This window comes from Eurypyga helias, unplaced genomic scaffold (genome assembly GCF_000690775.1).
Source record: "Eurypyga helias isolate BGI_N326 unplaced genomic scaffold, ASM69077v1 scaffold14027, whole genome shotgun sequence".
Lineage (NCBI taxonomy): Eukaryota > Metazoa > Chordata > Aves > Eurypygiformes > Eurypygidae > Eurypyga > Eurypyga helias.
In genome coordinates, this window is record NW_010262404.1 from 39,724 (window position 1) to 50,441 (window position 10,718).

At 41.9% G+C, this 10,718-nt stretch overlaps 1 protein-coding gene across 1 annotated transcript in view; it reads right to left on the reverse strand.

Moving 5' to 3' along the window:
* LOC104512657 (collagen alpha-6(IV) chain-like) overlaps positions 1-10,178 on the reverse strand; it is a gene marked incomplete at its 5' end in the record, with an annotated part of 35,566 nt that extends 25,388 nt beyond the window's left edge. Inside the window, 12 exon segments of the mRNA XM_010155717.1 lie at positions 173-283; positions 563-632; positions 1,645-1,698; positions 2,888-2,932; positions 3,805-3,864; positions 5,566-5,619; positions 6,637-6,729; positions 7,574-7,615; positions 7,751-7,786; positions 8,429-8,491; positions 8,911-8,946; positions 10,110-10,178. Coding sequence (XP_010154019.1) covers positions 173-283; positions 563-632; positions 1,645-1,698; positions 2,888-2,932; positions 3,805-3,864; positions 5,566-5,619; positions 6,637-6,729; positions 7,574-7,615; positions 7,751-7,786; positions 8,429-8,491; positions 8,911-8,946; positions 10,110-10,178 — 733 coding nt within the window.
* Between the last annotated feature and the right edge of the window lie 540 nt (positions 10,179-10,718).

Sequence of the window (10,718 nt, forward strand, 5' to 3'; positions counted from 1 at the left end):
CCAAGTCAAAACACTTGGTTTCCCTGTGTGTCATCCCTGCAAATCAGCCAGCTGAAGGAGCAGAGAGAGGCTTGCTCCAGCACCTTCACCGTCTCCAGGCCACTACCCAGAGTCTTCTCGGCAACAAACCCAGAAAACAGCTTGCTAAGGGCACTGTTCATAGCTGCTTTACCTCTCTCCAGTCCTGGAAACCCTGGAGCTCCTGGAAGGCCTGGTAAACCACTGATTCCTTCCTCTCCTGGAGGACCAGGTATCCCTGGGTTTCCAGGGTCACCCAGGGCACCTATTAGACAAACACAGAAAAACAAGGAGGAAAATCTCATCAGATTTTCTTCTGAAAGACTGGTCAGTCAACTAGCCCAGTGGCCACTGATCTCACTGGCTGCAAAGGTTGCAAAGCAGTCAGCCTGTTAGTCAAAAAATACAGAAATTACAGGAAAAATAACAAGGGATGGGTTAGTCCAAATATACAATGTGGAAAAGTGGTAAAATATAATAAGCAGGAAAGTTGCATCAGAAAAAGTGCTTTAGATGAGTTCCCAACCAAACTGGAAACACGTACCTGAAATGACTACACCTTCCCTGTCAACAACGATAGGAGGGCCTGGGGGACCGATGTCACCTAATTCACCCTGTAGAAAGAAACAGATTCACACCACATTCAGTCGGGTGATGGAGGGGAAGGCTGCTGTCAGGAAACAAACTGTATTATGGTAGCAATGTCTGTGGTCATTCACTGACCATCGTTCTTTGTGCTGGGGAAGAATTCACTTTGTTGTTCTGCTATTCACAATCATCTGCTGCCCTGACATCCCAGTACCTCCTGTATATACCACGTGTACTGGTGACCAGTTATCAGATCTGCATATTGACCAGTATCAGGTAGATCATACTTGTTCACCTTGAGGTAAAAGCGAGAGAGCTGCTATGAACATACCCATTTTCAAAAGCATTCATCACTGCAGCTATCTGTTGCCTAGGAATCCCGAATTTCAATATGGATTCCTCCATAGAATCACCCAGGTAGAACAAGTAAGTTGTGACAAAGTGCAGAGTCATTCCTTCCTCTCACTCTAACACAGTATCAAATCCTCTTCGAAATAGTAAGTGCAAAATCTGACTGTTGTCCAAATTGCCATCATTTTCACAGCAAACTACTATCCGACCATTTTCCACTTGGTTTCCAGATGTCCGACTGCCCAAGTCGAGATACCCAGAAAATGTCTTCTGTGTGCTGCCGTTCTCCAGTACAAGAAATTGAACACATTCTTTTCAGGCTTGTCAACACCTGTAGATTTGTGATCCAAGTCTTCAGAGAGCCTTGGCAACTATCTTAACATCCACTTACTTCCATCAATTGGGCAGTAAATATGGCATTGTAGTAAGGATAAAGGAGACCAGAGAGACTACACTTACAGTTGTCAGTCATGGTTACATGAATGAACATTGTAAAGATATTAAAACACCCAAGTGTCCATAGTTAGCAACCATTCATTATTATCCTTAACAATCACGGAGGACCTGAAACACACTGAAAATTACAGTGGTACAGAGGTAAAGAAGAGATTTGGTTGGAGCAATGATACTTATCGATTCACACAAGTAACTTCTAAAAAGCAATGCTTTTTTCATGTGAGAAGTTACCTTCACGCCTTCGACTCCATCCAGTCCTGGATAGCCTGGAAGGCCTGGATGACCCTGCAGAGGCACACAGGGTAATACTGTTACACAGTGAGACAACAAGACAGTGGGATTATTTCTTAGCTGAGACATCTGCAGTGCCTAGATGTGAATCACAAACCCAATACATATCCTACCAAACATCTGCAGGAGAAATAAAGAGAAAACCAAACGCATCAATTTCTCAGCGCTCACAAAATGCCAGAGCCCCTTCAGGCCTCCTTGTCTATAAAAATGGTGAGATCCTGGGTATGACGGTGTCCGAATCCAGGTTACACTTTGGAGTTCTCAGAACTGCAGAAATGCTTGTGGAGTGAGCAGTCTAAAACACTATTTTCCTTGTCCCCCACGCTTTCTCTCCAACAAATTATTGCCACCAAACCATTTAAAGCGCACTGGGAGATCCAGCTCTCCAGCTGTCCCTTTCCTGGTGCATTCTCAGGGACACCAAAATTCCCCTTCTGGGTGTGTGCCTGGAAACCTACACAGAAGTGATCTGCTGTTCTCTGTCGGGTAACATATTCGACCTCGCCCAGCATGGATTGTGAATCCCATCTCTACTGCAGACAAAATGGAATATTCCAAGAGCTCTGGAGCTGGGAACCTTAACTGTCAATTTTGCCAGTCATTCTGAAGTCCTGGACAGCTGTAGGCCCCAGTATAGCCCATACACAGTATTGTTGAGAAACCTGTCACAAAGGGCTTGGTTTTAATCATATAATTTTAGCATATAGATATGAATTAGATTCTATTTGAGATAACATCACGTTCACTATATATTGAAAAGGACATACATGAGACAAAACATACAAGTGACTGAATTCCAGGCTGCAAAATGAAAACTGTATTTCTGAAAGTCGGTTTCTTGAACAACTCCCACTGCTGTATCTGCAAGCAGAAGTGCTTTAACATGTTTTCAGCCACTTGATCACCTGGCCATTTCCACCCCCAAAAAGGGAAAAGTGGGAGAGTTGATTGTTCCAGGAAGGAATGTACAAGTTCCAATTTGTGGAGGTGTAGGAATAACTAGAGAGACAGTTAAAGGGATCTAGAGTTTTATGCAGAGTTTCTAGTTACCTCTCACGAGTTTAATAAGGCAGGTGCATTCATCCACCAGAGAACGTGGAGCCACTAGATAACAAAGTCAGTAGATCTTAAGCAGTTACATGACATCTGTAAGTACAGTAAAAAATAAAAGCAATTTCACCTTTCTCCCTGGAATCCCGTCAGATCCATCCAGTCCCAAAAGACCCTAGAAGAGCAAGCAAACATTAACTTTCAGAGGCTCCATCTCCATCTGGTCTTACTGTATCAGGCTCCAAATATCTCAGCACCAAAGAATGAAAAGGTAAAACTTTCAAAAGGAGAAGTTACCACTGATTTTCCACATCTCCCAGGTATTAACAATCATAATTGAAAGAATTCAGCAGAATAACTGCTAAAAGAATTCTTCAGCTATTAACTTTCTAATCAGCAGTTCAAGTTAATTATGGTGCCTCAACTTACTCGGAAGTCAGGTAAGTAGTTTGCAATTATAAAGCCATGAAACTTAACGCAATCAAGACTTTAGATCTTGACAACTTATTCTGCACATGCAGAACAGAATGCCTTGGTCTTCCTGCTGTGTATAAGCACGTCTCTGCAAGGCCATGGTGCTTTGAAGCACCTGTGGCTGGCATGTGACTGAATATGCTGTTAGCACGCACATTCATTGGCTAGTAAGACAAACATCTATTGCCAGCTTGCCTGTTTTTTTCCCCAGATCTCTGTGTTCTCTCATGGCTGCTTCTGGCATCGGTTAAGAGAACCCTAAGGCCTCTGCAAGGCCTCTCTATTTTCAATTGGACCTCCTGCAAGCTTCCTTTTCTCTGAAGCTTCCAAAAAACCTGGAAAAACAGTGGGGCTGCAGTATGATTTTCTTGGGCTGTCTTGTCTGTATTCATCTTTCATCTCACCTTTAATCTGAGATGTTACTGAGAGAAGAACAAGCTGTTGGTTCTGTTGTTCCATGGCGCTGGCTACTACGGGACCCAGTCCTACATGCTTTGGGAATGCTTCTGTTGAGGGAAGGCCCGCTCCACGTGTTTGAGGACAGGCATTTAAGGACTTTGTGAAGTTACCTACCCTGCCACCCGGTAAGCCAGGCACACCTTTTTCTCCTTTTTCTCCAACACCTCCAAAACCCTGAGGAAAAATGTCAACATTAAATCTGTGACCTGTTTGGAATTGAATAGCACAGCCCTAAGACAAAACGAGCACAAACTCATCTCTTAACATAAACAGTACAACAGAGAGACAAGGGGAACTGACTGTTTCTGCTGGGACTCTTGCCCCTGTAAGAAAACCTGTATCAACCAGACTTGGCAGTATGTGCAGAACATTTCTTCATTCCTCATGACTTCCATTCATTTAACCCATGGCACATCTCAGCGGCAGATGCAAGTAACCTCATGCTATAAACAACAAAGTCCTGCCACTGTTACTCTGTATTGTATTCTACATTTAGAAATTATTCCAAATCCCATTTCTTAACAGCAGCAGCTCAAGGGAGTGCTCACAACACCCTTTTTAATTTCTAAAGCCTAAGAAAGACACAAAATGAGCATTATCACGCTCAGCATTTGGAAATGTTTGGTGCTTTTCCCAGCCAACAAGAAGTATCAGATCCAGAGATAGAACACCAGGATTTAATTTCAGCAAGAGTTACAGTAGTTAAGCAATTTTCAAGCTTCGATCTTGAAATATTTTATGGCTGTGGTTAAGTTCACACATATGTTCAATCCCACGAGCTTCAATGGGCCTCTTGTGATGCATAAAGCTAAACATGCACAGAATGGAACGTGTCCAGAAAAGCCAATAACAAACTGTGCTTCGTGTACAGGTTTTTCTTGCACGTCTTTCTATGAAGAACATCTGCACATCGAAGAAACTGGCAAACAATTTATCTTATTAGTCAGAAGTTCCACAAAATATTTATTCCCTAAACTTATCGAAATAACCTGTGTTTACAAAAGGTTATAAGCTGGGAAACAGCAGTCTGGAAACCAGGGATAAATTGTTGTTCTTGATTCATACAGAGAAGATGCTACACAGTCCTGAGTTTATGAGCACTAATGTTGAACAGCCCATTTCAAAACTGGTTATACACAGACAGGCAGAAAGAGCTACATGTGCTTTACAACTTTAAAGTAACATGATGAAAAATATGTTTAGACATAATTAAAGAGGAAAAAAATAGAATTTGTTGTGGGACATCAAGAAACACTGCCATCATGTGGCCATGGGAAGGGTGTATCTACTTGCAGGTCTGCAAATTGCAGAGTACACGTAGAGAAATGATGGCTGCTTTGTAAAGGCTGTAGGAGGACAGCACTATCTTCTTTGCATCTCCAGGACAAAAGCTATCAGATCAAAGTTACACACTTCAGAGAGTCCTGTGGACATTTTAATCAGATTTTCAAAGTACTCTGGTGCCTAGAAACTCCTCTAGAGACCTTACTAGTTATTCAGAGGTTGTTGAGTCTTCTAACCCACACTAGGCATATATAAAAAACCTTGCTTTGTCCTCGTGGTGGGTGTCAAGAGGATGGGGCCAAACTCTTTTCAGTGGTGCCCAGCGACAGGACAAGGGGCAACGGGCACAAACTGGAAGGCAGGAAATTCCGTCTGAATATGAGGAAGAACTTCCTTGTGCTGAGGGTGCCAGAGCACTGGAACGTCTGCCCAGAGGAGTTATGGAATCTCCTTCTCTGGAGAGACTCAAGACCTGCCTAGATATGTTCCTGTCCAACCTGCTCTGGGTGACGCTGTTTTGGCAAGGGGGTTGGACTAGATCGCTGAAGGTCTCTTCCAACCCCTACCGTCCTGTGATTCTGTGATTCTTACCGGCAGGCCAGGCAATCCTTTTTCTCCAGGAAATCCTTGAGGACCTCGCTCACCCTGACAATGGAAAGAGGTAAACACAATAAATCACTGTGCCCATGAAAGCAAGACTTTCCCCAATCCACCCATCGTGCTCCTGACTCCTAAAGCACCGTGTAATTTGTTTGTCAGTAAGTACACTTGATTTGTGTCATCACATGCCAGATACAGTGTCACTCAGCGCAGCACCGGTGCACACAACATGCTGTCTGTGACCTCTTCCCAAGGCTTCATAGACCACTACTTGGGAACTGTTGTTCTACTGTCCTCCCCGGCTAGAAGTCAAACCAGAAGCCTTTTGTACTGTCATCCAGGGAATTGAAACATGCACAGTACTTCATGGAAAGCAGCAAAATAACACATGATGAGATAGCATAATGTCTTCACGATCCTGCTTACAAATCCAAGAGTGAGCCCAAAGGAATGGTGTTTGTTTGAATCTCACCTCACGCTAATGTAACTCCACCAAGTAAGACGCTCTCTCTCATGACTTATGCAGGGGCTTAGGCAAACTCAGGCTGGGCTCCCAAACCAGCCTGTATAGGTCCCCGATCAATTCAGTATGCCAAAATTTCATACATGTAGAGAGTCTTTAACTCAAGATCCATACAGCGTTTATAAAAACACTGATGAGCTAAATATATATCTCAATAAATGCCAGGATAGCAAAGTATTTGAGAGTAGTGTGCATTATAGCCAGAGCAAAAGAGCTGGAGCTTTTTATTTACTTTTCTAAATGGATTCTGACTTTTTGCTGACACAAATTCACAGGTCCAATAGAAACAAACTACAGTTCATTTATTTTTAGGATTAATGATGAAAACCTTTAAATAGCTTTCAGATTTCCCCTGAGAGGTATGCTTCTCCAGAGGTCCACATGCTTTGAGCTAAGAATATTTTTATTTATTAGCCATCTGTCAGATTAAACTAGAAAACTATTTCAATTAGGAAATACTACAGCCCGCACTGTCCAGTAATTTCATTCAGCCTTGAATGAAGGAGCATGGGGAGGGTTTGTAAACTGAATTTACAGACCTTTTCTCCTTGCTTCCCTTTTGGAAATCCCATGAATTCCAGTATTCCAGTGGATGGTGGGGGACCTGGAGGGCCAGGCAGCCCTACATCACCCTGTTGGCAAGAGAAAGCTATTAACATAGAAAATCAAACATGTTCTGCCAATGAAAGTGGCTTACAAATCAGGAAAAAGACACTCTAATTATACCCCATGTACATAATATCTGTGTGCCTGAACACTGGCACAGGAGTTTGGTCATGAAAGTCAAAAGATCAGACAGAAAATGAAAATGAACAAAATAAATCTGTTTCAGAAAAGTTCTGTATGTAAGACAGGGCAAGAAAAAAGAAAAGGCTCAGCTTTTAAATCAACTGGAAAACATTCCAGAAAAACTTTGGGGAGACATATGACAGAGAAGAAGACAAGAAACCTTTGGAAATGCAGAATACTGAGAACTGTTTTAAACAGCAGCAGAATGAAGTTCCAGATTCAGAACTTTGAGAATCCCCATTATGCAGTGCAACTTCTCGCAGACACCCCTTTAGGATAGTGAGACTATACATCAGTTGACTCAAAGGATATTATGAAAGCCCAAAAGAATGAATTCAGTAGAATAATTCAATACAAGAGGTGAGGGTCCACATAAATGGAAAGACAATGACTCAAAAGATGTCCAAGGACCTCATGTCTCGATAAGCATGAAAGTACTGCACAAATTGAGATTTTCCCCTTCTCCCTCTTCCTCCAGAAAAAGCTCCCATCCTTTTTTTTGTGTACCAACAGATAAGGAACCAGCAAGACTCTTTAGTATTTGGACTGTAAAAGAGTCCAAGAGAAGAAAAGAAAAAGTAAAAGAAGAGAATGCTAGAATCTAGCCACTTTCTAGAGGATCAAACTGTGACGGAACACTACAGTATTATTTCACACCCTTTCCAGAACAGAACAAGTTTCACCTACCTTTTCTCCTTTCTCTCCTTGGAAGCCTAATCCCATGTTACCCTAGGAGAGAAAAAACCCCAATGATGGATAATAAAACAACAGCACCACCACCATCGCTATCATCTAGGTACACAGCACTATTAAAAAAAACCAGCAATCAGGTGTAGAAATAAGAAAAGAAGGATAGGTACTTACTTTTGGACCTGGTGGCCCAGGGGGACCCATTGGACCCTAATTGAGAACAAGATCAAGATTTTATTTCTTTTGGCTTAATTAGAATGCACACAACTGGAACAATCTTGGGATCTGCAGTGGTACCTGAACTTTCATCTCTTGCCCCCAAAGCAAAAGTAACTGACACACATGATCTTCAAGTCTTCACATCTATAACAGACAGCATAGCCCTTTGGCACTCTGGCTAATTAAGATCAAACTTCAATTTAAAAGCAACAAACACATAGTTCATTTTTACCTCTCTGGCAGCATCTTGAAAAAGCAACTCTCTAGAGTATTTAATGATGACAGAGGCTCCAAACATGCAGAGGTCATGCAGAGCATACTCCCTCTAGTCCTAGGACGAGGAAGTGCTCAGAACAGTATAATGTAGTGTTTGCAGACACCACTCCAGGGCTTTGCTGGAGCCCTCACTGACGATTGCTGCTCTGAGCACTGCTCCAGAGAGGAGCTTTCCCTCCTGTGATTAGATTGAACTGCCTAAATTCAAGTATTCTATGCCTGAATTCAGCTGTGCTCGGTCCATCTAGCTGCACACACACTTTTGCTCATTATCATGACACAAATACAGACAAGGAGGGAAAACCGTCAACATTTTGAATGGTTCTGTCAATAAGCACAACAGCTGAGGGCTCTTACCTGCAAACCTGGTAATCCTATAGGACCTGCAGAACCTATCGGACCTGGAAAACCTTTTGGGCCCTATAAGAACAACATAGGACAAATACAGAATGTGTAGCACTTACCTCATCCAACCTCACCCAAAACCAAAGTGAGTCTCAGGAAACATTAAGTAATATCCCCTAATTAGGTATGCCAATTTAAATACTCTAACAATCCATTTCACGTTAGTAGATGCATTTTGAAAATCAAAGTTCAGTGGTAGAAGGGAGCTTGATTTGAAAAAGGAAAAACAGGACAGACAAAAGCAAAAATCTGACTCACTCTGCCATAAAGTAGATCCACTCCTATCATTACAAAGCTGGAATTGCTCATGCTACTGGTATCACACATGTAAATACATGGTCCACTAATTCAAAAAGTGGTCTTCAGAATCAATACAAGAAAAATTATCTCCTTAACATGCTTTAAATCATTATTCCCCAAATTAAATCACTTACAGAAATTCCATCCAGTCCAGGAAGACCATTTTCTCCCTAAAGTTAAAAATGCATGAGTAAAAATTACACTGTGTTATTGCAGCAAACTGTAAGGAACATTAGGTTTTGTATAAATAGAAATATGGCCTGTTAGTTAATATTAGATCAAGTGTAAATGGGAAAATATTTTGACACCTGTGCTCCCACATTTAAATTGAGTAATGGAGAGGTTCCAAAACTCCAGAGAAACTGCAACCATTTTATTTATGGGTAACAAGAGAAACTAAATACTGAAGTAAATAAAGATCTATTTAACTTTTACCAACCTATGAGTTTATATAATGTGGGTAGAATTTTAGAAAAGTTCATAATTTTGACCATCAAAGTCAGTGTGAGGGGCCTTACATGACAGAATAAATTTCTTAATATTTTCAATAATTCATGAAGCATGAGGCTGCTAAATATTGCTGAATTCAGTACCACAAGAGGTACTGAATCTTTTGTAGATTTATTCCAAACCAGGTATTTGTAGCAAAAATCAAAACCATCAAAAACATAGTAAGCTGGTGAGTATTTCAAGGCAACAAAGAACCAAATCCTGACTTCACAGCAGGAAAGGATATAATACTGTGAGTGGGACATGACATTCATATATTTAAACAAAGAATATAACTGACTAGTTCTTCCCAGTACAAAAAACACTGGGAGGCAGCTGGGATGGCACAGTATAAATGTTAACGTGCACTTGCAAGTTTCCTGAGCTGTTATTTCAACAGACCTGGCACATGCAAAGATGACAGCTACAGGGAAGTTCAGAGTGCAGGTGAAGGGCTCCTCCCTTGCTACATCTGCACTGAGAAACACGAATGCTACCCCATAAAAGCCCAGATAAGCTTACAAGGAATTCCTCACACCTGTGGTTTGGCACTACGATGAATGGTGGGTACTAGCTCTCCAGAGAGAAGCGAAGGGCTAGCAACTACACCGAGCAGTAACGGGATGAGCAACGTCCCAGCATCCCAGTGTGGGACGAACAAGATTTGTGCAAAGACCAAGCAATTCCCAGTGCTGGGAGCATTCACAGCTCTGCTTGCAGACATAGGCAGGATCCCCACATCTAACATCACGAGCAACCGAATCTGCAGCATCAGCCCTACAACCAGTAGCACATCAATGTGTTGCTTGTGCTGAATTTTCTCCTATGTGATGACAAGTCTTACCTTCATTCCTTTAAGACTGCCTTGAGCAAAAACAGGTTCTCCTTTAATGCCTTTTGGGCCAGGACGACCCTGAGGGGGAAAAAAAAAAAAAAGTCAAAAAAAGATTTCTGGAAAAAATACTGATTTAGTTTTGACAGAATTTACATTCAGCATAATGAACAAGGCAAACTCCCAGCCCCACTACACTGCAAAGTACCACTGCAGCTTTGTCAAAGAATTTGTGGTATTATGAGAACTTAAGACTTCCTGAGGCTTTAGAAAAACAAGGTTCTACAAACATTTTCTCTGGTATTTTCCTGTTTGTTTTAGATTTCCCTTTTATTTTAGGCCTTTGACAACTTTTAAGATCCTATTTGAATCTGTTTGACATGGTGTAACCCTCCTGTTCATGTACATACAATGCCATCTAGAGGGACCTTGACAGGCTGGAGAGGTGAGCCTATGTGAACCTCACAAAGTTCAGAGGCCAAGTGCAAGGTCCTGCACCTGAGCTGGGGCAATCCCAAACATGGATTCAGGCTGGGCAATGAGTGGATTGAGAGGAACCCTGTGGCAAAGGACCTGGGGGCACTGGTGGGTGAGAAACTGAATATGAGCCATCAGTGTGCA